Raw genomic sequence first — 26,819 nt, forward strand, 5'->3', positions numbered from 1 at the left:
TCAATTTGGTGGCTCAACATCATGCAGGTTGAGGGGGGGCCATTGGTCCCCCAAGAATCCTATCTTTGATCGAAACCACATGTAGGCAACCCTTTTACTGTCACTTTAGTGGAAAGCAGCTTGGTCAACAGGGGGGTTCTTTGCAGTTGGGAATGAAGCCCTTGCAGGGAGGTTAGATGCAAAGGGAATACATGCCAAGGAGGACCTTTGGGACCCCTGCTCGGGTCTGTGGTTGACCCCTTTACAGGTTGAGGAAAAGTTCTTGTTGTCCCATGATGAAATGGCTTTCTTGAGCGGGATAATGAGCAGGGTTGAATGGCCAACCAATCCATATCCCTCACTTGGCTCTGTGGCAGAGGAGTGGGAGTGGGGGCTTGGAACACCTCTGAATAAGCTCACTGCGAAGCTAATGGATAAGCTCCTTGCCCACAAGGAGGACTTCTCAACAATAGGTTGTTAAGAGACGAATTGGAGCACACTTGGCGGGGCAGATTATCTCGATTATGGAAAGCCACCCCTTACAGCAAGGTCAACTTCTTCATGTGGAGGATAGGCGATGGGCACTTTCCTAGTGGCAACCATGTCCCATGGTTGCACGTGGATGATAGATGCAAGGTATGTAGATCCTTCGCAGAGACTCTTACCTATCTTTTTTGGGGATGTCCGTGGGTTCGTAATGTGTGGAGCCTTATTCACTTGCATTGTGTTTAGGGCTTGGGATTGGATCTCATCTCCAAGGGTGCTGCTATCTTTGGAGCCAACCTTGGGTCAGACAAATCTATTCTCTAGGATGTTATTAGATATACACCACTTTCAATTTAAAAAAAAGTAATGCGTCTTTACTCCTAATCATATTATTTGCTCTTTCTCTTCGTAATCCTTTGAGTCCCATTGATGTCTTGCTCTTTTTCTCTTGTGCTCACAAATTTTGAAGCAATAAGATAAATCACGCTAGTCTTTGAAACCTTTTGTTGTATTGGCAACTATTATTGTATTTTTATTGAGTATGGGGCACATATTTTGGCTTACACTTATTCCCCTAAATAGTTCAGCCTACAAAGTCCTAATCAATCGAATCTTTTTACGGTATACATTAGTCATATATTTGTGGTGTGTGGGGTGCATCCAAAAGGAGGAAGAGAGATGAGGTTGAGCACTACTACCAAGCCACAGTGAGTTTCATTACCTTTTATATTAACCCACATAGATATATTGATACTTTTCACAATTAAAGAAAAGAGCAAGAGGAGGGGTTGACCCGAATCTCCAATTGGGCGCAAAAATTTGAAGAGGATGTGTGCCATGTGGGATTGAAAGGTGCAGGCAGAGGGAGGAGAGATATAAAAAGAAGTTAATAGGCAACACCTTTGGAGTGCATGTGGGTGGAAATGCGCCTCTCCAAGGGGAAGGGGGATCTAGAGCTGCATTGGCTTTTGCCTGTCCATCACACAACAACAAACAATATACTAGAACAACAACAAACGATACCACTTGCCTTCCCTTCCACATTCAGCCCCTCACCCTCACCCTCCTGCTCTCTCTGCTCTCTCCATCTCCCATTCTTGTGTCCTCTTCTTCCTTGGCTCTCCCATTCCTGCTATTGCGCCTTCGGAGACATGGGTTCACGCGCTTCTCCTTCATCTCTGCTCCCTTGCCACAACTTTTATCCGGATTCGCAAACATCACCTTAATACCGCAGCTGCATCAACGACACTCTTTTGTTCCCTCTCCATTTTCGCCCTCCAAGCTCCAACTTTCCCACCGTCTGCGCCTTTTTTTTCACCGTGCATGCATTGGAAAGAGAAAAAGAAGAGAGGAGGGCAGATATGTACTTGTGAGTCGTGACAATCTCATAGTCTTGTCCTAAAAGCACTGGAAGAGGTGTTGAGGACAAGTGTTTGATCGACGGAATTCACCATCATTTGCCTCGCTACGCACACGTGCGCGTATCTAAAGCAACATGGCGAAGAAACTTACACATTCTGCGTGTTTCCAGCCTATAGCTTGACGACAAGTGCGTTGAAGCTTGGTTGGAGGTCCACCTACTTCTTCAACTCTGCGATTTCTTCGTTTCACGCTGTGAATTGTGAGTGGCATTGGATCTCCGCCTTGCGGAGTTGTCGCTCGTCCTGATTTAATGCTTGCGTTAGCAGTCGGACATTTTGATGCGGCGCCGGGAACTTTGAGCTGTAAAAAGTGTTTGTAGGATTGCAGATCTCCACCTATGGATTGCGACTGTAACTGGTCACCTGATGATCTGCTTGTGAGATATCAGTACATCTCTGATTTCTTTATAGCATTGGCATATTTTTCCATTCCCTTGGAGTTGATCTACTTTGTGAAAAAGTCAGCAGTATTTCCCTACAGATGGGTGCTTGTACAGTTTGGTGCCTTCATTGTCCTGTGCGGTGCTACGCATCTAATTAGCTTGTGGACTTTCAGTGTCCACTCGCAGACAGTTGCATTGGTTATGACAGTGTCGAAGGTTTTGACGGCAGTAGTCTCATGTGCAACAGCACTGATGCTCGTGCATATAATTCCTGATTTATTAAGTGTGAAGACCAGGGAGCTTTTTCTTAAGAACAAGGCGGCAGAATTGGATCGAGAAATGGGGATGATCAGGACACAGGAGGAAACCGGGCGACATGTTCGGATGCTAACCCAAGAAATAAGAAGCACCCTTGACCGGCATACTATTTTGAATACAACTTTGGTAGAGCTGGGGAAAACCTTGGCTCTTGAGGAATGCACACTTTGGATGCCAACACGAAATGGATTGGAACTACAGCTTTCTCACACCCTTAGGCAACATAACCCGGTGGCCATGGCCGTTCCAATACACCACCCAACCATCAAGCAGGTTTTCAGTAGCCATCGAGCAATGGTTATATCTCCCAACAGTCCAGTGGCAATGACACGCCCCCGCACTGGAAAATACATGGCTGGGGATGTTGTAGCAATGCGTGTACCACTATTGCACCTCAACAACTTTCACATCAGGGATTGGCCAGAGCCCTCTAAGAGACCCTATGCACTCATGGTCCTCATGCTCCCATCTGACAGTGCCCGCAGGTGGCATGTACATGAACTAGAACTGGTAGAGGTCGTGGCAGAACAGGTTTGCACCTTTGCTTCTCTATCCCATGTATTACACGCTACTACATTTTAGCAACAGTTCTCAAGAGAACTTGAGACATATTCCCATCTTTTCTAAGCTTTTATGCCTAGAAATGCTTGGTTGGCAGAGACTAAGATAAGATACTCTTCACTGGCAGTTCAAAATTGTAGCTTCGATGAAGAGAATGTGGACGTCTTTTGGTTAGCCTTTACTTAAGCACCTTTGTGTTAGCTGAGTCTGCCCTTCATCCCTGGAGTGCTGAGTTTCTCTCAGGACAAAGACTTCATATAAATGAATGCCCAATTGTGTGTGGGCATGCATGCTATGGTCTGCACCCATTATTGGGTGCTGATTAAATCAATGGGGATGTCATAGTAGAAGTCATAGTAGCAAGTCCCTGCTATTTGTGATTATGGTTTTCAACCTTGTGGGTGACTATCACGAGGTTGATATTGCACACTGTTTTTAGATGGCGAGTTTGGGCATCTCTCTGTCTGTCTGTCTGTCTGTCTGTCTATCTATCTATATTCTATGCGATGTTCAAAGTTCGTATCGCATCTACCAAATAAAAATTTTAGAATTTGTAAGATTGGATATATTCTCATCTTATTATGGTATATATATATACCAAATCAAAAGTGGTGTGCCAAAATTGATGATAGATTTCTTGGGTACATGCTAGCAATGCCACATTTTATCATTAGTCAAGACGTTGTGCCAACTGCGTTTTGTACTGTAGCTGATGGCCCCATGATTCCTTTTGATGCTATGGTTGCTTCTGTATTATCCAGTTGGAAGCTGAGCAACTAATTTATGGACTTGGATTTTCTTTTGCAACTGTGATGGATAGGTGGCAGTGGCCCTCTCTCATGCTGCAATCCTGGAGGAGTCAATAAAAGCAAGAGATCTTCTCATGGAGCAGAATGTTGCACTGGACATGGCTCGTAGAGAGGCTGAAACAGCCATCCGAGCAAGGAATGATTTTTTGGCTGTCATGAATCATGAAATGCGGACGCCAACACATGCGATCACTGCATTTTCCTCCCTTTTACAAGAAACAGATCTTGAACCTGAACAGCGGTCAATGGTCGACACTATCCTGAAGAGCAGCAATCTTCTGGCAACACTTATCAACGATGTGCTGGATCTTTCTAGGCTTGACGATGGAAGCCTTGAGCTTGATGTTCGCACTTTCAGCCTTCATTCAATGTTTCGAGAGGTACCTACTCTATTATCTGGTCGTTGGCTCTGTGTGCGTGCATGCGGGCGCGCAGAGAGAGAGAGAGAGAGAGAGAGAGAGAGAGAGCAGCATGATCTAAAGAAGGGCAAACACAAACAACTGTGCCGCTCCAAAAACACCTAGCATGCTTTTGAAGAAAGTCTAGTTGGTTTTGACTGGGTCGGAAACTAACTCAATGTGTGTACATGAATGGAAGCAAGTAGAGAACTCAAGTATGAAGGACACCATAGATCTTCCTAACTACTGTACACTGCTTTATTTATGATATATAAATGTTGGCTGCTCTAACTAGTGACTGTACATGAGTGCCAAATCGGCTTACAAAACTGTGCTGGAAACTCCCCTATCTGCAAGTTTGTGGGAGAATGAGCCATGCTGCTGAAACAGGACTGGAAATGCCTCCTCTGACTACTGTCCATGCTGTTGCGTGGATCTCTGCCCGAACTGGTGGCTGCAGGCTGGGAAAACTTGAGGAGAAATGGCCATAACTGAATGGGAGACTGAGGGGCAAACAGCCCCTCATATAGGGCTGGAAAACAGATGACTGGCTGGTGGTTTTGATGGATCAGTCCAGTGGATTCCGACCTGCTGGGTCGGTTACTGACCTGCTTGGTCGGGTCATTTGATTGACTTTTGGTCAGCCTTCTTGGATGACCCTGGGCGACCCAGCTGGCCTGCAAATAGGCTGCTGGAATGGCCATAAAAACCTGCGAATATGCTGTGATCAAGATACCCTTGTACATGAGCACGTAATTTATCCACAAGGATAAATGGATCCCTTGAGAGCACCAGATGCATCTAAAGATTCCCCTTGATCCTTTGCTGCAATATCCAATTGCTTTGCCATTTCAAGACATATGAAGGCCAGCATTTAATTCCCCTCTGACCTTTGGGTCCTTTTGCTCCTCATTTTGTTGCTTTACCAAAGGTGGTTACCTGGGATTAACAATGAGAAAATAAAGTGGGCAACGTGCCATCATGGTCATGAAAGGCTAGATGAGAAGAAAGACTATTATACAACGCCCATGGAGGTTGGCCATAACATGCAAAAATTGGAGTGTTCCATTTTCGGATCCTGCATTATATAGTAAGCTCATCTATTCGATGACAATCTATAGGGCTTGACTTTGCTATCGTCTTGGTCTTTGTTAAAAAAATTATGCCAAAGCTGTGTATCTACCATTGGAATGGTGTGAAGCGGATTTTCAGATGTTGGAGTAGGACAACCAACCATAGGCCATCATTTTTGAAAGAGAGCCAATATGTAGAACGGCAACTTGTAGGGTTCCGTGATGCAAATTATAGAGGTGGCTCAAAGCATAAGTTTGTTTTGGCATACAGTTCCAAGAGTTTTTGGCATACAGTTTTAACTTCCTCAGTTCCAAGAGTTTTTACTTCTCGAGACTATAAAAGAAGACTACTCTACCTAGATAGATTAATGTCACTAAGTCTTTTTTCAATAAAAGTTTTTGAAAAATATAATGTCAAAGTTCTTTTTAAACTTCAATACACCTTGGAAAACTTCTCTTTTGAGGATTTGAATCTAAATAAGCTCCATTATATACAACTTAAAACTTCGTTGGATCGCTTCTTAAAAGTAAAAGCTTCCTTTCAAAGCAAAGAAGTCTATCTAAATAAGGAAATCTTGATTTGTATTTTTACTTCTCCCTCACTTGACAAGATAGGCTTAAACTCCATTTTGAAGTCTCCTGAAGTAATGGATTCTCTCTCTCATTTTGTGAGAAGAATTTGGAAGCATCCAGTAGTAGCGAAGTATGTAAAAACTTTAGGACAAAAGGCTTTCAACTATGGAGAGATAGGTAAAAGGCTTTCAGAGCATTCAAAATCTTCTATCCTTAAAGAACCTTCTTGTTGTAAAAGTAAGAGATTCCAAAGCTTTATTGATGCTGATTTAGGACATGTAGTCACAGTTGATACCTCAATTTTGCTTTCTAGTAACCTAAGAGACCTTTTCATGAAAGGCACGAAATTTCGATTGTACTCTTTTGAAGAGTCTTGCCTTTTAAAAGCTATCGATAAGGGAATCTCAAAGTTTGTTTTGCAATTAGAAGAATGTTTAGGAGTTAAAAATATCTTATCAGAATGGAAAGGGAAGATTTTGAAGAAAGTTGCTTTGAAACTAGAAGAAGTCCCTTCGGTTAATTGCTCAAAGAAAAGTAACCATCTTTCTAAAGAAGATGAAACTCTTCTTCGAAAATTCCATAGGAATTTTGTCATTTCTTATGTGGACAAATGTTTAAATAACTTTGTTTTTATTTGCAAAAAGTTTTACTTAGAATGTCTTTTGAGAGAAGTGAACTCGTCTGCCAAAACTTACGCCCCTGCCTTAGTTTCTCAAAAGGATTTGATCTCAAAACATCAGAGTTTTTGCAAGTCTTCTGGGTTTGTTTGCAATCCAAGCATACCTTTTCTTTGTGTTGGTTGGAAGTTTCACAAAACTCCAAAAAAGCCAAGATTTATTGCAGCTGCTTGTGAGACTACTTTGACGGATGTCTCTAAATGGCTAAGCTACTGCTTCAAAGCCATGTTGCCTAGTGTCCATGAACTTTGGAGGGACTTATTAAAAGATGCAAATGTCCCCTCGCACTCAAGCTGGATTTTAAATGACTCTATAGGAGTCATTCGTGTTGTAAAATTTTTTAATTCCTCTCGAAGCATTCAGGAAAAAGAGTCTCCTATTCTCCTTCAAACCTATGATTTTACCACGCTTTACACAAAGATCGAGCTGGAAGACCTGAAGTTTAGAATTAAAAAGCTAATGGCTGAAGTTTTCAAGTTGAGATTTGACAAAGATAGATGCAAAGTGCTAAAAGTTGAGAAAACAGCCTTATGCTTTGACTTTTTGTGGCTAAAAAATAAAGATCATGACATAGGTTCTAAAAAGAAAAGATACACAAAGGTAGTAAGTGTGGAAGATGTTTGCTCTTGGATAGATTTTCTTTTAGATAATCTTTACATCACAATAGGTGATTCTTTGTTTCAACAAGTTATAGGAATCCGCATGGGCACTAATTGTGCCGTCTTTTAAGCAAACTTTTATCTTTTCACTTATGAATTTGAGTTTATGCAACGTCTTATTTCTATCAATACCTGCCCTATCATTTTACATAAGCTTAGTCAAGTTAGGCATTTTATAGATGATTTATTTGTACCAGATGTTCCTAACTTTCAAGACTTTATGTACAAAGATGCTAGAGCTTTTGGAGAAGGAATCTATCCTCGTGACTCTTGTGAACTGAACTGCACTTTAAGAGGGATTCTTGTGTTTTCTTAGATCTTAGACTTTCTCAATCTACCATAGGATTAGAGGTTGATATATACGATAAACGTGAACAACCTGAACATAGTGGTTTACACATTATAAAAATGCCTCACATTGACTCAAACATTTCTGATTTGGCAAAATATGGAGTCATTTCTTCCCAATCCCATAGATTTTCTCGCCTTTGTACAACTAAGGAGTCTTTTATCACTCAATGTAGTTATTTGATCACTTTACTATTACAACAAGAGGTATAATCCAAGGAAAATGATGAAAAAAGTTTGCACATTCTTAGATATGAAGTCTTTTATCTATGGTGTATCGGCCTTAGGTATGTTTAGAATGATTGAACATAAGCTGAAAACAAAAAGTGGGGAGCTGAATAGCCCGTTTTTCTTTTAGTTTCAAAAGAGAGTTTGTTTGAGTATGCTTGTGCTTTCTAAGTTAGACATGTATTTTTGCCTCTTTGTAGAAACGATACATAAAGGGCCATTTAGCTTTTTATGTTTTAAATAAGAGAGAGAGTTTCTAGTTTTTTGGAAGATTTTGTTTCTTGACTTGCTTGTTTATTTTTGCTTAGTTACCTGCTTCGTTTCTTCTTTATTTCTTGTTTTCATTCTCTTTTGTTTATTTGACGTATTTTAGTAAGCACTGGGTTTGCCAAGAGACTCTGCGGGTCTTTAGAAACCTAGTATAGCTGCTTATGCTTGGGCACTGACGACGACATAAGTGTTGCTTTGCTTGCTAAGTATGTCTTCCTTTTGTTTTTCATAAAAGTTTTTGTTTACCTCTTTTTTCTTCTCTTTCATTTTCTCTTTTATATTCTTTGTAGATTTTTGATCTTTAGAACAATAGAAAATCTAAATTTGTATGATTGGACTTATTCTAGTCTTACAAAGGTATATATATTGTTTTGGCATACACATTCTTGTTGGACTCTCATAGTGTGCTTTGGTCCAACAAGAAGCAAGCAACCATGGCATGTTTGACGGTAGTATACCTCATTTGCTAGTGTGCGTGTGACGCTGTTTGGCTTTGACGCTCTTAGAGGATATTGGGTGCAATCCAAGATAGTGCTACCACGATCTTTTTTGATAATTAGAGTGCCATTGAGTCAGCAGAGAATCCAAAGGATTGTGAGCAGTTAAAGCACATTGATATTCACTACGATTTCATTTGACATCAGGTGGAAGAAGGGACTGTATAGCCAATCCATTGTTTCTTTAGGCTCAAGCGGTAGACATGAAATCACTTGCCTTGTGATTTGAAAAACTCAAGTAGTATCTTTGACATTGGGACAGACAGACCTTTCAATGACCGTTAAGGAATGGTCATTGATCATATGGTGTAATTGTATTAGCGGGCTAGGTTTACACTAAGCGCCAAATGTGTTTACTAAGACTATGTTAATGGTCCTTATGGTCTTGGGCAAACCCTTGCTATTCCATTATGCTCATTGCAAATAAGAGGGAAGGTGTACATTTTATAGCACACTTGGTGTATCCTTCCTCCTATGCTTTGTGTGTGCTGCCCACCACAATCCAACATGGATAATTGTCACTTATGTTTCTTGGTTTTTGTGTCCAAGTTGTGCCCACATGGCACAAACCCCGGCCCTCTATATTCTTTCAGAGTTAACCCTTCTTGTTGTGTCTAGATGTGTGCAAGTAGCTTGGTATACTTCTTTGGATTTTTTTAATAGTATGTGTTCCATAAAACAGAGTTTCTGTTGGATCCTCTTTTGGTCAGGGGTGGTAAGTGATCTAGATACAGTCTGATTTGGTTGCAAAAGTTCTAAGGCAAGAGATCTCCGTTGGGGAATGCATTGATTTGAGACTAATAGATAGGGTGTCATACTTCTGCTCTTACTTGCCATGTTTAAGCTCGTGTGTATCTATTTTCACCCCAATTCCCTGTTGCTACACATCTCGACCTAGGATTGTCTATGTCTATCTTGTTGTTCATCAGAGATCAAATGCGCCACATCATTTCTTTGGCATCTACGTTATTGTCTTAGCTTCAGGATCACTCTTTTGTTCTACCTTTTGATGTTAGGTGAGTGTGATAGTATCGTGACACCACTCATTCTTGGAAAGGAAACAATGTTTCTTTTAGAGATAAAAGAGATACTCCCCGCACCCCGCAGCCTTCGCCCCGCCCTCAGCTTCGACCCCTCCGACCCTTCATTTCGCCTCGCCCGCCTCACCCCCAGGCTCCACCGCCGCTTCATCCCCTTCTTGGGTGGCAGCCTGTTTTTCTTCATCGGAAGCTTGCAGTTAGTCTTGGCGGTATGGCGGCCCCCAGCCCGGATCCGGAGGCCCAGTCGGACCCTCCCTCTCCAGATGCCTACCGCGTTATCCTGACAGAGCAACAATCATCCCGTGTTCAGGCGGTAGCCAGTGACTTTGCTCGTACCTCTGTTTACGGTAGAGTCATTGGACACTCCCCCTCCAGGTCTACCATCAGGGACTGGCTCCAGTCCACTCTCTTGCTAGAGGATGGCCACATTGAGGAGGTGGCCCTTATGGGAAGGGGCATCTTCTGGCTCAAACTCTCCAGTGAGAAAGCTGCGAGCAATCTGGTAGCCGGTTCCCCCACATCGGTGGATGGGAAGATCATCATGATAGTCCCGTGGTACCGTGGTTTCAGCGCAGCGGATTTCGATACTCGGTTCCGTATACCTCGCCACCCAGTGACACTCGTTTTTCCAGGGCTTGCTACTGAGCTGCGGCCGATTGTCAGGGACTTGGGCTCCCATTTTGGCTGGGTTATGCACGACACCTTTGCCGATGCGGTGACCACGGCAGGAGCTCCCCGAGTCCGTGTGGCTGTGGCGGATCCTGCGACTCTCCCTGCAGTGATCGAGATCGTTACAGGTGCCGACAGTATCACCCAGAGCATGATAGTCACCGGACAGCCAGGTCAGTGCCTGCGGTGCCATGGCTTTGGGCACTTGGCGGCTGCTTGTCCACGCTTTGCCAGCTCGTCTCGACCCTCCCCGCCCCCGCCCCCTCCGCCCCCACCTCCCCCCCCCGGACAGCCACGTCAGGAGGAGCCGAGGCAGTCGGAGCCTGGGCCAGAGGTAGTGGGCGGTTGGACCGAGGTTCGAAGGAAAAGAGGAAAGAATAAGAAGATTTCGGATAAAGGCAAGGAGGCAGAGGTTACCACTCCTGCAGCAGCACTCCACAGGCCTGACAGGCAGATGCCCCAGGGACCTGGGAGAGCCTCTTCTTCGACGGCAGCCCGCCCTCCACAGCCTCAGATCCTCCTCTCTCCCACCCCCCCGCCTTCTCTCCGGTTTCCCCAGTTTCCCCCCCCTTCGCCCGCCCCGCAGTTTCAGCCCCCGCCTCCTTTTCCTCAGTCCCCTCCCCCCCCCCCTCCCTCTCAGCCCCAGGTCCAGATGCATCCTCATCCCCCTCCCTCCCCTGCTCCCCTCGCCCCTCCTACAGAGTTAGCTGCACCGTCGCCTTCCCAGCCGAGTGCAGCCTCCGCTCCACCTCCTCCACCTTCTCCGCCAGTCGCCTCCGTGGAGCCCGAGTCGCCTATCCCGCAGCCTCCTCCCCCTCCTCCTCCGCTTGCAGGACACCTGGTGTCTGTACCATCAGTGGAGCAGGTTTCCCTTCCCGCTAGCCCCTCAGTGGCAGACTCAGCTGGGTCTCAGCTCCAGGAGAGAGAGCTCCCTCGAGACTTTTACAGATCTGGCCCCTGGGACTACCTGGATGTGGCCGACCTTGGGACCTTCCCGGCTTGTCTCGACATTAGTATCTTCATGCTCCGCAAAGGGGCGGATGGGAGGCTTGGTGCCTTGGCTCCCAGGGATGGCCCTAGCTTCGCCTTCACGTTCCTCAGCGATGGCACCGAGACCTGGACAGACGACTCGGTGTGGGAGGCTCTCAGAGAGCAGACACACGCCCAGATTTGCTCCTGGATAGGCCCGTCCGGTGGGCAGCTCCTCGAGACTCAGTGGTCCGAGGGCGATGTGCGCTTGCGGTGGCGTTGCGCTGCCAAACGTTTCCGATTGATCGTGATCCTCAGACCCCCCCTGACATGGCCTCTTCCCCAGGATGTCAGAGCTTGGTCCCAACAGAAACTCCGAACCTTCTACGGGATGACTGCTTCAGAGATCTCGAGCTGGCTCGAGAAAGCATTTGTTCATGGCACTAGAGGCCTCTCGCCTTTGCTGAAGGTTTTGAAGAACGGGCAGGACGACCCCGTCTCCCCCTCCAAACCTTCTCACAAGCGGCAGCGCCTCCACTCCGATCTGTCTGATTCTTCTTCGACTTCTTCTGCGAGCAGACAGCTGTTCGCAGCCCCCCATCCCTCTCCATGAGCCTACACCTCGTTTCCTGGAATGTGAACGGGTTTCACTCTTCGAGTACCCGTGGTCCCAGGAAGCTCATTCTGCGTCAGGAACTTCAGCCTGCAGTGATTGGTCGATTGGATGTACTGCTGCTCCAGGAGCACAAGCTTTCTGCGGCTCATGCCCGTAGCTGCGGGAAGGTTCTCCCTGGACGCTCCTACACTTATTGGGAGCCTTCGATCGGCGCACAGGGGAGGAGCGGGGGGGTCTGTACCTCCGTGTGCGAGCAGTTAGCTCAGTCAGTTTTCGGTCACGGCACGTTGATCCCAGGCCGAGCCCTTTGGGTAGGCCTGAACTTGGAGGGTTCCAAGATAGGAATCCTCAACATTTATGCTCCCACAGACCTCAGATGCAGAGCCACCTTTTGGAGGACACTCACAGGGATTCTTCCAGACATGGAATCCTGGATTGTTGGAGGAGACTTCAACAACCTGGAGACCTTGGAGGACCAGCAGGGTAGAGATCCGGAGTTCACAGGTATGGCTCAGGCAGAGCAGTCAGCTTGGGATTCTTTCATCTTCGCGACAGGAGGGAGGGACAGTTGGAGAGACCCGTCCTTCCGGCGTTGGCACGGGAGCCTGGACTTCTCTTGGGGCTTCCGCAGGGAAGGAGGCAGACTCCTGGAGCGGCTTGATAGGTTTTATGTCAGTGATTGGGCCATCAGCAGAGGTGGCCAGGCGGGCATTGTTCCAGGGACGACACTATCCGACCATGCGCCTGTGCTCCTCTCATTAGATTCGGTAGCCCAGACTCTCCCCCCCCGATCATGCAGGATTCCCGATTCCATCTTCTCGAGGGTGGACGTCCGTAGCAGCATTTGCAGTCTTTGGGACAGAGATTGGGGGGAGGGCATGGATCTGGTAGACTCGGTCGCGCAGGCTCTGCAGGAGTCCAGCCAGATCTGCCAGCTCGCAGCCCTACAGGTTCGACAGGATTGGTGGGGCAGAGAGAGAGCTCTTCGGAGGGACCTCGCCTCCATTCAGCGACTTCAGCAGTCTTCCCCGGGCTCGGAGGAGCTTCGGATCCAGGCCCTTCGAGCCAGAGCCCTCTTGGAGGAGACCCTCCAGCGTCGCTCCGAGTTCTCCTATCACGCCTCTCTCTCCTTCTGGGCCCGGAAGGGTGACCGGATGTGCAGGGAGTTCTTCAGGACACACGGCCAGAGAGCTGCAGGTGATCAGCTACGGAGTCTCAGGACAGCGGATGGTCACACTGTTACGGACCCGGGGGAGGTCATGGGGTTGGCCACTGACTTCTACAGGACCCTCTTCCAGCAGGAGCCACTTGCCCCTCGTGCTAGTCGTGACCGTGAGGAGGTGTGGAGGCACATTCCATCCCTGGTCCAGCCCAGCATGCAGGCGTCGTTGTTGGCGCCGTTCACCGCGGATGAGATGTTGGAGGCCTTGATGGCTATTGATGGGCAGAAATGCCCAGGTGAGGATGGGCTATCCCGAGCTTTCTTCACCTCCTTCTGGGACCAGATCCATCAGCCCCTCCTTGCAGCTCTGCAGGGGATTTTCAGCAGCGGTCAGATGCCAGAGAGCCTCTCCTCGGGACTGATTTGCCTCATCCCGAAGGGAGGAGATAGACAGGAGATCCGCCAGTGGCGTCCGATCACTCTCCTTACCACTGCCTACAAAATCCTCGCCAAGATGATCAGTGCCAGAGTTCGACCTCTACTCCCAGACCTTGTCCATGACACTCAGACAGGCTTTGTCCAGGACCGCAGTATCCTGGATAATGTCTTCACCTTTTCAGAGGCGGCGGAGTGGGCTCAGTACAGCGGTTCACACCTTGCCATTTTACTTCTCGACTTCGAGAAGGCCTACGATCGCGTGGATTGGTCCTTTTTGGAGGGGACTCTGGAGCGGCTAGGTTTCCCGGCAGGCTGGATCCAGGGTATCTCAGCTTTGTACAGGACAGCGTCTAGCAGAGTCATCATTGGAGGCAGGATGGGTGAGCGTTTCAGCTTGGAGAGATCAGTACGTCAGGGTTGTCCCTTGGCTCCTTATCTGTTTCTCTTCTTCGCCGAGGCCATGACTTACTACCTTCGGGCGAGGTCCACAGGGCTCAGGGGTGTTCGCCTTCCACTCCGGGAGGACACGGAGCTTCTGGACTCAGAGTACGCAGATGATACAGCCCTTTATGTCCAGGACGATGAGAGGATGCTAGAGAGGGTGCGGATGGCCCTGGAGGTTTTCTGCTCGGCCGCTGGTGCGAAAATCAACTGGAACAAATCAGTTGGTTTTCTCACAGACCCGGGGGCGTGTTCTCAGTGGGGGCGATTCCTGGGCTTCAGATGGATTCCACGTGGTCAGACAGCTAGATACCTTGGCTTCCAGGTTGGCCTAGACATTACGCCAGCCCAGCAGTTTCTCCCGGTGCTAGATTCCATCCGACGGAAGCTGGCTTTCTGGAGCACTGCTAAGCTGTCCCTTGCAGGTCGTGCTTTAGTAGTTAACCAGGTCCTTCTAGCCACGGCTTGGTATGTGGCTTCCTGTTGGTGCTTCTCGAGATCCAGCGTGGCACAGCTCAGGAGGTTGGTTCGGAACTTTCTTTGGTCTGGGGAGGATGGGCAGAGAGATACCAGAGCCAGGGTTGCTTGGCAGACAGTCATTCTTCCGCAGGCGGAGGGGGGTCTGGGGGTCATTGATCCAGAGCTTCAGAGTCAGGCCTTGTTAGGCAAGCTTATCATCCGCGGTTTGACCCCAGGGGGGCAGACGTGGAAGATGTTACTCCAGCAGGGAGTCGGCTCTTGTGTCCCGCGCCGAGGTGGAGAGTGGCTACCGTCCTTCAGGTGGATCTTCTCTTCCGCCCCGCTCACTCAGCCCCGCTCCCCACTCGTTCGTAGCCTCCTCATGGTTTGGAGGCGGCTCCGTCTCAGTCTCATTCAGTCCCAGCCCAGCTGTCAGGAGGAGATCGATCGCCAGCCGCTCGTCTGGAATGGGCAGGTCAGAGACGCCGAGGGCCTTCAGTTGGGGGAGAGATCACATATCAGGTGGGACGGCTGGATGAGGGGGCCAGCCCGGTCCCTTCGAGTTTGGAGGGATACGTACAGACATCTGGAGATGGCCGATCTGGCAGACGCAGCGGGAGGTGCACGCGGAGTCCAGGCGAGACGCACGGAGATCGACGGAGCGATCCCAGCCGCTTGGTTGGCTCCACCTGAGCCTCAGGTCCTCATGCCTGGAGACACCCACTGGCTGGGACAGTTCACCCCCCGTGGCATCCCACTGGTGGTCGCAGGACGTTTGGATGACTCCTCTATCGCCTTCTTTGCGGTTTCAGGGGACGGACGACTCAGGAGAGAGGATGCGCTCATTGACCCCCTACTACCGTGGCAGAGGGTTAGGGTCGTAGGCCTTCTGGGGAAGGTCTGGCATACCGACCCTAGTATCGAGCAGGACCAGTTGCAGCTTTGGCGTCTTTGGCTCTGGGAGGGGCGGGCCTTGTCAGAGCTTGAGTGGGACCCAGGAGAGTGGTGGTGGCCAGAGATTGTGACAGGACAGGGGCAGACTTCCTTCTTCGCGTACAGCACGACTCTGGGCAGGCGAATTCTCGGGAGGATGCAGAGCCGCCCCCCCACCCAGCGTCCTAGCTGGTACGCACAGGGTATTTCCAGGTTCTTTTTGCAGGCTTTCTGGAAGGCCTTGTGGGAGAGCTGGCGGCCGCGGAAGATCTCGTACTTCCTGTGGCTTCTTACCCACAAAGGTCTTCCAGTGGGGAGCTGGTTGAGGCAGATAGGCCAGGACGGTTGCTGTCAGATTTGCCATGCGGATGAGGAGTCACCAAAACACTGCCTGTGGAGCTGCATGCGCGCCCAGGAAGTGTGGAGGTGGACTTTCGGGCTTCTTACTCGTGCAGCACCAGAGCTAGGAGTGATCACTTGGGGCGCGTTCTGTTGGTGCAGCACCGCACCTGGTCTTCATCACTTGTTCGAGGCATGCCAGCAGGACCCCACTTTCCTTATCACACAGGGGACGTGGGGGCCGCTCGAGGGTATCCCACAGCACCTAGCAGAGGCTGATACAGGAGTTCGGGAGAGGCAGCCAGTCTGGGAGATTATCAGCAGCATTACAGGATGGCACATCTGGACCTCGCGCTGCGCGCAGATCCTCGGTGGCACCTCCTTATCGACTGCCCAGATCATGGCGGAGATTTGGAGTGAGATTATTCATACCCTCAGAGGCCAGTGGGACCAGATTCAGGGAGACTCCCGGGCTGGTCAGGAGAAGCGGAGACGCTTCCTCCAGGCTTGGGATTCACAGAGCCTCTTCTTCGAGCAGACTACGCAGGGCCTTCGGTGGCACTACTCACCACCCCGATGGCTGTTCATTCACACTCAGCATATTCCTCCGTGAGAGTATGATTTATTATGCTACCTTTTGGGCTGCGTCCGGTTTGTGAACGCAGCCCGTCAGCTATAAGCTGACCTCTTGTATCTTGTTCTCGAAGTAATATAATTAGAACTGTTTTTTCGGCAAAAAAAGAGATAAAAGAGATCTCCTTTTATTGAAAGAGATTGTTTCATTCCTATAGAATAACAAAGGGATTTTGACTCTAGTGAGTGATACAATTGTGTATCTTCTTTGAGGTGAGAGCTTCACATGAAATTGAAGAACCCTTCACTAGGTTGAACGCGAAGGTCTATCTAACTACACTTCACCAGGTCCATCTAGGTTGAACCCTTCACTAGGTTGAACGCGAAGGTCTATCTAACTACAAGCTAGCCTTGGTCACATGTCTCCGGCAGCCGAGCATGGTATTGGCTAACTATGCCAAGGAGCAGTTCAAAGCATAATTAATTTTGCATCCACTATGTTGACTTTGTAGATTTACTGTAAGAGGGAAGCTTTTGGAGAACTGCGATTGGGTCTTCTTACTTGAAGCATTATGAATGTTGCAGGTTCTAAATTTGGTGAAACCAATCGCATCTGTGAAGAAGATCTCCGTGTCTTTACATCTAGCCCCAGACCTTCCAGAGTATGCTAAGGGTGATGATAAACGCCTGATGCAGACAACATTAAATGTGATTGGCAATGCTGTGAAATTCACAAAAGACGGAAGCGTGGCTTTAATAGTGTGTTTGGAAAGAAAAGAGTTTTTGAGGGATCCTCGTGTACCAGAATTTCGTCCTATGCATGGTGATGATACTTTTTTTCTCCGAGTACAGGTGACTTTCCTCTCACAAACTTATAACGTACAAGCTATGTATCAGCATTCTCATCTCCTCTTCTTTTATTGAAGTTATGCCATCAAGTCTGTAAATGATTCTGTAAAGTCTTTTCCTTCTGTTGTTGGTTTTGCTGAGCAGGTTCGCGACACTGGACTTGGTGTTAATCCTCCAGATATCCCCAAGCTATTTAGCAAGTTTGTACAAGGTGATTCAGCACCCAGAAACTATGCTGGAACAGGGCTCGGCCTGGCAATTTGCAAAAGGTTTGGCCCATAAAAGTAGGCATTTGACTTTTCATATTCAATACATGAAATCCTCCATCCACGTTCTTAAAAGATAGCTGTATGTGGTCCAGGTTTGTGAATTTGATGGAAGGGCATATTTGGATTGAGAGTCAAGGGCTTGGAAAGGGCTCGACTGTGACATTTGTCGTGAAGCTTCAGCCTCCTGATCAATTGTATGATGTTGGTCAAAATGGACCGCTTCTAATTCCACCTCCAACACGGACAGATCTTGCAGGACTCCGGATCCTTGTTATCGATGACAATATGTGAGTCTCCTCTTTTTCAAATCCCTAGATTCATGGAGACCTTGGACTGTTAATTTGTGAATGACAGTTCACTATCTTTTGATGTTGTAGTTCTGAAACTTGCAGTGTCGTCATTCTTGTTGATTATCATGTTTCAGGGCCACACAAAATGAATTTGTCAATTCTTGTAATCAGGCGGAGATCTATCGTGTTTGTGCAATGGGGAAGGGTTAGCCTGGTTATGTATTGAGGATGATGAGTAGGGGTCCTATGGGACAAAGCGACGAGTGTAACTGCGAGTTGTTGTGCTTGTTTAGACTTATCTGTCAATTTGGATGGATAAGTCTGTCCAATTTCTAATCAGTCACAGGGTTGGACAGAACCATTATGGACTTAATGACGCCAAATGGGTAAGGACAGAACAACTGTAGGCGTGAGTGAACAGGAAAGATAGTTGTTGGGTACTTCCTCTACTGTCTGACGTCATTGGTAGAGTGATTAAGCTCATAGAATGGTTTCGAGTAGCTCAGCAGCCCCTGCTGGTTACTGAAGCTAAGTACAGCACATGAATATGTAAGAATCTGCAAGCTATCAATAAACATTTTGCCATTCAAGAGATTTGCAAGAACAGGGTCTTCTGGAAGAACAAAAAGTGGCAGAACAAAGTGCAGGACCGCATGCCCAAGACTGCATGTCCACCATGATGACATGGGGCTGCGTCTGGGGTAGCAGGCCTGAGACACTTGAGTCTTGAATGGCTATGTCCACCTACCTAGCTGGGTCACCACCTGAGGCCACATCTGAGGTTTACACACCTCAAAAAATTCTGTTTGGAAAGATTAACAGTCTAGAAGCCACAAATGTGGCACTGATGGGTGAGAAGGCACACGTGGACAAACTCCTCGTTGAATTAAGGAGGGAAGATATGAGAAGATACAGGAGGAGTGGAGGAAACAGAAGAATGGGAAAAAGAGAAGGCTGTGTGGGAGCTGGATGGGGCCATCACAAAGGGGAAAATGCAGGCCATGGAAACAGAGATGGCAGCAACTGAAATGAAGGGGTCACCGGAGATCGCATGCATAGGAAATGAGGGAGCTGAAATCAGAAAATGAACAGCTACGAAAGGAAATGGCGGCCATGTGGGCTATGCAGGGGAACCACAAGGAAATTGTGAAAGGGATGGCTGACAAATGTGCTAAAGTTTCACACCAAGTAACCAAGACAGAGACAGAGATGCTAGAATAGTCAACAAAGGTAATTCAGCCTCCCCCAAAAAAATGTATAGCAGATGCTCGGAGGAGGACCAACAAGCCCTTGACCGTAATTGTCAGAAAGAAAGAAAGAAAGTCTATTAATGTCCACGGGAGACCAACAAGTTTATGGGATAGCAAAAAACCATCTAGTACATTTGCTTTAGCAGAGACCCACACTAATGGAGTTGACACACGAGAGTCTTGAGTGAGGGCTACCCATACTGACCTGGTACACATGTTGTCTTTTTTATTGACACACGAGAGTCTTGAGTGAGGGCTACCCATACTGACCTGGTACACATGGAAGTTGGCCCATAGGAAGGAGATGAGGAGAGAGAGCACGGTACGAGGCTCTGGGGATGTAGTAGTTCTCTTCAGAATCACATCTGAGACTGCTCATATCAAGGAGCAGCGTGCGTGACACATGTGGATACTGTTAAAGTTATGGCATATCATAGAGAGAGAGGGATTCTTTCTGGGTGTGCCTGCCTGGAGTGAGGCGTAGGACATTCTTCTCCAGGCCATTCCCAAGGGCATGTCTGCATCCCTAGATTGGTTGGAAGCTTGTTTTAGGTTGGCTGGTATAGACCAGCTTGACCCACGGTCAGTGCATGGTTGGGGCCCTATTTGGGCACTTAACTCGGTTGGTCAATCGATCTTCCTGGTTTGGTCAACCCAACCTTAAACTGACCCTAGTTGGGTCGGGTCAGCCCGACATGCTGGCCAGGACAAGCCAATCTACTGGTGGGCCAGTCAGCCAGCCCTAGGCAGGCCGACCGGGCTGTCTGGGACCTATAAAGGCTCCCCCTCCATCACTTGATTGGAGTCTCACATCCGGGTTCTTTTGGAGCGTTCTCTCTCTGCCACCCCCTTGGCTGTGGTACAAGTTGCTTTTGCCTACTTCGGTGTCTATTTCTCTCTCTTTTCTGTACGCTTCCGCATGTGCCCGGCTCTCACACGGTACCATTCGCCATTGTTGATGAGGGACAAAGAGGGGGATGATCTGATGCAGATCTAAGGCATTGCTACGTAGATTTGGCTGCATTTCAGAGGGGCTGATGAAGGCCCAGGGGAAGCGTGAGGTACTTCCACTCAGTTAGCATGGGGAGGTCGAATGACTGCTGCCACGTCAATCCCGTTTGCAGGGCTGCTTCAAGGCGAGTTGAGGTAGGGTCTGGAGCAGCCTGCCCAAGACGACTTGAGGCAGCACTTGGGAGTGATCTCTTCTACAGGGCGATCTGACACAGATATACTAGGTGGCTGTTTTGGTGCAGTCTAGACATGGTGTGGACACCCCAAGGGATCGGCCACAAGTCTGGTATGATCTAAGGCCATTCATCCAAGCTGATGAGGGCTTGCAGCAGCGTGGCTCAAGGCATCTTGAAGCAGAGGCAAAGGACGTTGTTTGATGGAGCTTCCCCTCGGCGTGATCGCATCCTGTTGGCTTGGATCTTTGCCGGATCCATCCGTATTCCATCCTTGGAAATTATGTGCCCCAAGTACTAGATTTCTTCCAAGAAAAATTCAATTTTTTTGCAGAGCTGGTGATCACGCAGCTCTTGGAAAATTGTAGCAAGATGCTCCCTATGCTCTTCTTAGACTTTGAGAAGATGATTATGTCATCCAAGAAGGCACGGACGGAAGATACGATCATCATTTTGTTAAAGGTAGCCGAGGCATTTGTTAACCCAAAAGACATCACCAAATACTCATACATCCCAAATGTGGTGCGAAACATTGGTCTGTGGCTGTATTCCGACTTGACGATCTTTAAATCTATCCTGTTGAAAACCGAGGCTCCATTGAGCTGATCCAGCACATCATCAATGCTCGGAATTGGACAATGGGAATCTATTCTTGATGGTCATCTTGTTTAGTGCGTGATAATCATCGCACATACGAAATGACATCTTTCTTCTGTACGAGAAGTACAAGGGAACAAAATGGAGAAAGAAAGACAGAAAGTTTATTAAAGTCTTCGGAAGACCGATGGTTCTATGAGACTGTGATAATCTTGGTACAAACGAGCTGTGAGGGTGGAGCTACTAAATGAGCATCCACACCAATGCAGAATGCAAAAACTGCAAAATGATTGTCCTAAGTACAACATAGTCATGTCAATGGTCGACCACACATCAATCTCATCATCATCATAATCATCATCAGAACATCAGGGTGGATGAGGCAATGGAGGCATGAAATCGGCAATAGAGTGCCATCGGTTGCCCACGGGTGTGGCTCTGTGACGTCTCCTGGTCATAGCTCTGCGCCTAACAAGGGCTACAGTAACCCTTGTCGGCCGGGCTCTGACTCTGAATAGAGAGGGGATATCCTCAAGTGTAATCTGTGTCAACCCTTTGTCTCAGCTGTCGAGTCACTGGCTTTGGGTCACGATCATGTCGAGGTCTCGTATCATGGGGTCCCGTGTGATCTGGTAGGAAGAACTCTGTGATAGAGCTCTGAGAGGGATCTGCCAAGGAAGAAGTCTGCTCCTGTCTCCATGAACGAAGTAGCCTCTCGTGGTGCCTGATTGCCTCATGAATGAAGGCCGCCAAGCATCTCTGGTTTGGATAAGAGAGGAACCGGGATAAACCCAGAGCTATCTCTGAAGAGGGAGTAGAAATGCCCTCGGATCCCATAGTAAAGAGGACACTTAAAGATGAGTGCTTCTCTGTCTCAACCTCCTGTATGTCACATGATGTGCATATGTGCCTCTACTTGGGTATGCCCTCTGCGCTGCTGCTCTGCTCTGCTGCTCTCGATACGAAGTCTATGTGAAGAGACCCGAAACTACACAATAGAGATCCTCAGTGAGTGGGGTAAGTGGATCTGCGTGTATCGTGGGGGGCCATGAAACCGTCCTCTGTGATATGCAAGCAGTGATCTTTGTAGAAGCTGAGCTTCACTGGAAGCTCGCTCGGTCCCAGCCAGGTCCGGAATGTGTGTAGCTGTAAGAGATCCTCATAGATGACCTGGTTCTCTCGCCATTGGCTTTGGCTGTCCTTGTCGCTTGGATAACCTAGACCATGAACTCTCGCTGAGTTCTCAAGCAGGTACTCTTCTAGCTTCAGTACTCCTTGTCCATCACCTTCTAGCAATTTGCATCCGAGATTTGAAGAAGCACCCACACTTCCCCTTCTGCCTTCGAAGAAGGCCAATTCCTTCCAATCTTGCATTACCTGAGACAAATGAAGAGCAGAGTCTCTCCACAGCATGCTATAAAGGCTCAAATGCAGAACATCAAGTACATACCAGACCGACGTACTGCCTATGTGCTTGCTTTCAAAGCAAACTATGCACCTCATCGAGGCACCCACCAAAAGCCTGTGTAATCCTGTATTGTCCCCTTCTGAAGTACAACATCCATTTGACCATGAGACCCCAGGGTCCTCCATGAAATCCACCCTTGTGTCAGTGTCAATAGCCACGCACCTGGAAGGTACCAAGCGCTCATGCTGTTCTTCACCTTCACAAAGGCGTCTGACTCCTCGTCGACCCACATCTCTATGTCAGACATCCTCATTGTGGTTTCTAGGTCAACATATCTGACCTCGGTAATACACGGTGATGTCACCAGGAACAACCCTTCGATTACCACATTTGCTTTGGCCTTTGTATCTCCCTTTGAATTTGAGTGAAAGCACTTCTTCTTCTGCTTCCTCTTGGAAGTATCTTCGTCATTAGAGTCATCTTTCTTGGACTTGCTACCGTTAGGCTTGTCCTTTCCTTTGCTAGCAACACCTTGTCGTCTTTGTCGTTGTTGTAGAGCTTCTCCCTAGTTTCCTCCTGTAGCAGTAATGGACCCAACTGCTCAAAAGTCAAAGGTTTGGTCCTTTGTCCTGCTGTCACAGTCGTAACAAAGCTTTTGAAACTCCGAGGTAGCCTCCTCCGTACCATCAAGACCAAATGGCATGAGTCCACCTTCGTCAAGTGGCTGTGTACCGAATCTCCCTCTTCCATATCAAGATTGTAGAGTTGATCCATAACCACCTTGACCTTTGTCAAGTGGTTGTGTACCAAATCCCCCTCTTCCTTATCAAGATTGTAGAGTTATTTGTCTCGTATCCTTCAAAGTGACCCATGCCTCTACTGACGTCTCGACCATCTAGATATGAGGAAGCAAAGAGTCCGTCGTAGTCCCTATGATCAATGCTAGGGCATGGTCATCTCTATCTTCCCAAGCTTCGAGCTCCTCTCTGTCTATTGCCATGAGTATCTTCCCCTGTCTGTCCACTATGTCCTCTGGCTTCGCCTCCACTCCCGTTGTCAGTTTCCATAGCTTTCGAGCCACTAAATGACTCCGGATCTTCATCTTCCAGATCGGGCAGTTGCTCCCGTCCAGTTTCCTAGACTCTCCGAAGTTAGGAATTGTAAATGAAAGAAAACTAGGGGAGGAGGAAGGGAGAGCAGGGGCTGAAGAGGCTGTAGCGGTCGACATCTTTGCTGTTTAACCACACACCAAAGTCGATCAAACTCAATCTTCAGTAAACCAGAACTCTGAACGCACCTGACTGAACCTGAGTCACCCTCCTTCTCACAAGGGTACTGTCCTCCAGTCGTGGAAGTCGATTCCCAAGAGCTTCTGAATCAGGGTCGTCCTTCAGCAAGGTCATTGCCTTTAGGCTCCCATACCTGTGAGCCTCCTACTTGGGCTTTGATACCATGTTGGAAATAGAGGATAGAATCACTTGCACAGAAAGCCTTGCACAGGCAAGCGCGCAAAGGGAGAGGAGTAGGCTTAGCATTTGATAGCTTCACTTGGCTGTTTGCACATGCTCATCTTTTCAGCTTTTGTCTGCCCACGATTGTGGAAGAATATATCTGAGTTTTTTGCTATCTCTCTCTCCGTCTCTCTGAGTGTTGTATGAGCTAGATCGGGAGTGAGGTGTGAGTGATTCTATCCTCTATTTTCAACACCGTCCTCTCTTTTTTTATTGGTTGGAACTGGCTGAATGACTAACTACCTGGTTAAACTAACCAGACTGGTTTGCTGTGGTCTGGTTAGCTCAGCAGACTAGTTATATGTGTGTGTGTGTGTGTGTGTGTGTAATATGTATGTATGTACACACACGTGCGCACACACACACACACACACACACACACACACACACACACACACACGTGCGCGCGCGTCTACACACACATATATACATGTATATATGTATGCATACATGTGTATACATATATATATGTGTGTATGTGTGTGTGTGTGTACACACATATACATATGTATATACATACATACATACATACATGCATACATAGATAGATAGTATGTAGGTAGCTACGTACATATATGACATGAGCATAGTGGAGGGAGTGCAGGAAATGCCATAGACTCTGATGTTGAGAGCCTTACTAGCTCGTCATTACTACTTGGAACATTACGGTCACTCATTGCAGTATGGTGATTGGAGGCCAACAAGTCCCCCAACAGCCATTGCCATTTGGCAGGATATCATCTACACCTTATGTGCCACATGGGAGTGAAGGGTGATGAGATCTCAGACGATTGCTGAGAGGCGGGTAGAGGTAGAAAATACAATTTGAAGTATAAAATTGTACTTCTTGGCATTCCAATGCTTTTAATCTTGGAATGCACTAAATTAAGTTTCATACGAGGTTTGCAGAGCACAAGGGAGCAAGTCCTTGCGGTCCAATATCAAATGTGATAGACAAACTTGAGTCAAGTCTATCAATCAATTACTACAAATGATGAATAATTGTAACAGAGGCAATTTATTATTGTTTTCTATATAGAGACTCAGAGTCCAGTATGCCCACTACGACTTTGTGGATATACATGGGTTATATTCTAGTCTTATGAATGCATATTTTTCTGTCACCGTAGCGTACATGCAAGTTATATAATATTTTTCATGTAAGTGGTAACTAGTTGTTGTGCTTCAATGATTTATCTTTTGAGGATGCGTATGCCCCAGTAGTTACCTTTGCTTGTTCTGTAAAATTTTAATTTGTAAGATTGGATATATTCTAGTCTTATGAAGGTATATATGTGGATATAGATGGGAGTTTTCCTATCAAGACAAGACTAGCAAGACAAAGAGACTAGAGAGGCAGACTGAGGATGGGATCGAGCCGAGTTGCAGTTTTATAACAATCTTCTCTCATTGGGATGATCTCAGTGGAGAGACATCATACATGACACACGCCAATTTGGATTAGAAGCGCACCTCATTGTGATACACACGCACGCACGCACACACACATGCACACTCACACCCCTCCCCTTGCGTTCTCTATATTTCTCTCCATGTTGCACTCTCTCTTTTCTTCCCTCACGTTTTTCCATCTTTCTCTTGAATTCTTTGACTACCTTCTCTCTCTCTTTCTCTCTTTCTTCCACTATCTCTCTCTCTTTCTTCCACATAGACACACCTACACAGTTTACTTTTTCTGAGTTAAGTCTGTAGGTCCTTTTTTTCGTTCCAGACCCGGCACCAAATTGGATGAGGTAGGCATATCCTTAATCTCCATAGATGGGAGATAGTGAGCCTGGATCACTCATATGGTACTCTTTCCTAGATATGGGCAAGATACAGTACTTGATTATCTGCAATGGTCTAGACAGATGATGTGGGCTCAAATGTTTCCCACATGGAGGGGTTTTAGTGTAGTTGTTTACCTGATGGGATCGCGTGACTTTGCTTCTCACATCACAAACGTCTCCATCCCGTTGCGACTCCTTAGAGCCAACCATACCTACTCGTTCTTTAGCTTATCTACCTCATACCATACACCGATCACATCCCTTCACACATGTATTAGGAGATCCACTTTGACCACAAGCTAGCTTCTACCTATGTCACTCCAATGGTTGGAGAAAACTTCAGCTATGCTTTTGGAATGCACAAGTTACTTTTGTACATGACTTCAAGAGGGGGCTACCATTTTTACATAATTAAAAAATTTAAATTTCACTTCATTTAAACGTTAAAAGCTGGTGAGGTGGTGTATCTTTTTCCTTGAGGAATTATTCCTTAATTATCCCAGCTTGCCAAATTTAGTTTGAGGATATGCTTATCCAGGTGCAAGCTGCAAAGCTATAGTAAGCTTCGTGTCTTTTGAATTCACTTGTAATTCTGTGTGAATGGACTACTTTAGTATTCTCAATGACTTGGAAAATGGATGCTTTGTGCAGGGTAAATCGGATGGTCACAAAGGGTCTCTTGAACCGCTTGGGTTGTGACGTTACTGCTGTGAAATCTGGATGTGAGGGACTGACCGCTTTCTCACAAGCTGGCCAGAGCTTTAGGGTGCTACTTGTTGATGTTTGTTTGCCTGAAATGGATGGGTTTGAGGTGGCTATTCGGGTAAAAGAGAAATTTCCCATTCGGACTGAGAGGCCATTTATTGTGGCTCTGACTTCCACTACTGATCCCTCCACAAGGGAGAGATGTTTTAGTGTAGGCATGGATGGTGTGCTATTAAAGCCTTTCTCTCTTGAAAAAATGAGGAACATGCTAAATCAACTCTTGGATAGGACTTAGTATGTAAAAAAACTGTGCGCTTTGCATACAATGCTCATCTTGATTGCTTGCTTACCCAAGGTCCCAGGCATGGATTCAAGAGGAGGCTCTTTACTGCAGAAGTGGTCTTAGTGATAAAAAACTGAACTGGTTACCTTCTGTGCGTAGATTAAAGCTGCAACCTCTGCCTTAAACATGATGGACGAGTAAAGTTTTGCCTGATTGTAACAGTATAGATGACGGTTGACCTTGCCCACGAAGTGGGTTTCTTATGCAGAGAGGTCATATGTAAACGTTTTAGACCTTCATTACCTTCTGTAAATTGAAAGCCTGACGTTTTGACGTGAGTGGCTGGAGCAAATTCTTATTCATT

The 26,819-nt window shown here is 47.2% G+C and overlaps 1 protein-coding gene across 1 annotated transcript; it reads left to right on the top strand.

The window, feature by feature from the left end:
* The first annotated feature begins 1,470 nt into the window (after window positions 1-1,470).
* On the top strand, window positions 1,471-26,819 carry LOC147884516 (ethylene receptor 2-like). The gene is made up of 6 exons (XM_087397323.1): window positions 1,471-3,118; window positions 3,969-4,337; window positions 16,905-17,171; window positions 17,313-17,437; window positions 17,530-17,724; window positions 26,119-26,819. The coding sequence occupies exons 1-6, from the start codon at window positions 2,225-2,227 to the stop codon at window positions 26,465-26,467; spliced, it is 2,199 nt and encodes a 732-aa protein (XP_087253449.1). The 5' UTR covers window positions 1,471-2,224; the 3' UTR covers window positions 26,468-26,819.

Source organism: Dipteris shenzhenensis, chromosome 26 (genome assembly GCF_047967505.1).
Source record: "Dipteris shenzhenensis isolate YYH24624 ecotype China chromosome 26, Dip_SZ_1.0, whole genome shotgun sequence".
Lineage (NCBI taxonomy): Eukaryota > Viridiplantae > Streptophyta > Polypodiopsida > Gleicheniales > Dipteridaceae > Dipteris > Dipteris shenzhenensis.

Excerpts from the sequence above, each read along its gene's own strand:
- LOC147884516 (XM_087397323.1), top strand. The coding sequence starts at position 2,225 with ATGGATTGCGACTGTAACTGGTCACCTGATGATCTGCTTGTGAGATAT. Across the intron at positions 4,338-16,904 it reads TTCATTCAATGTTTCGAGAG|GTTCTAAATTTGGTGAAACC; the intron begins GTACCTACTCTA and ends TGAATGTTGCAG. Across the intron at positions 17,438-17,529 it reads GGCCTGGCAATTTGCAAAAG|GTTTGTGAATTTGATGGAAG; the intron begins GTTTGGCCCATA and ends TATGTGGTCCAG.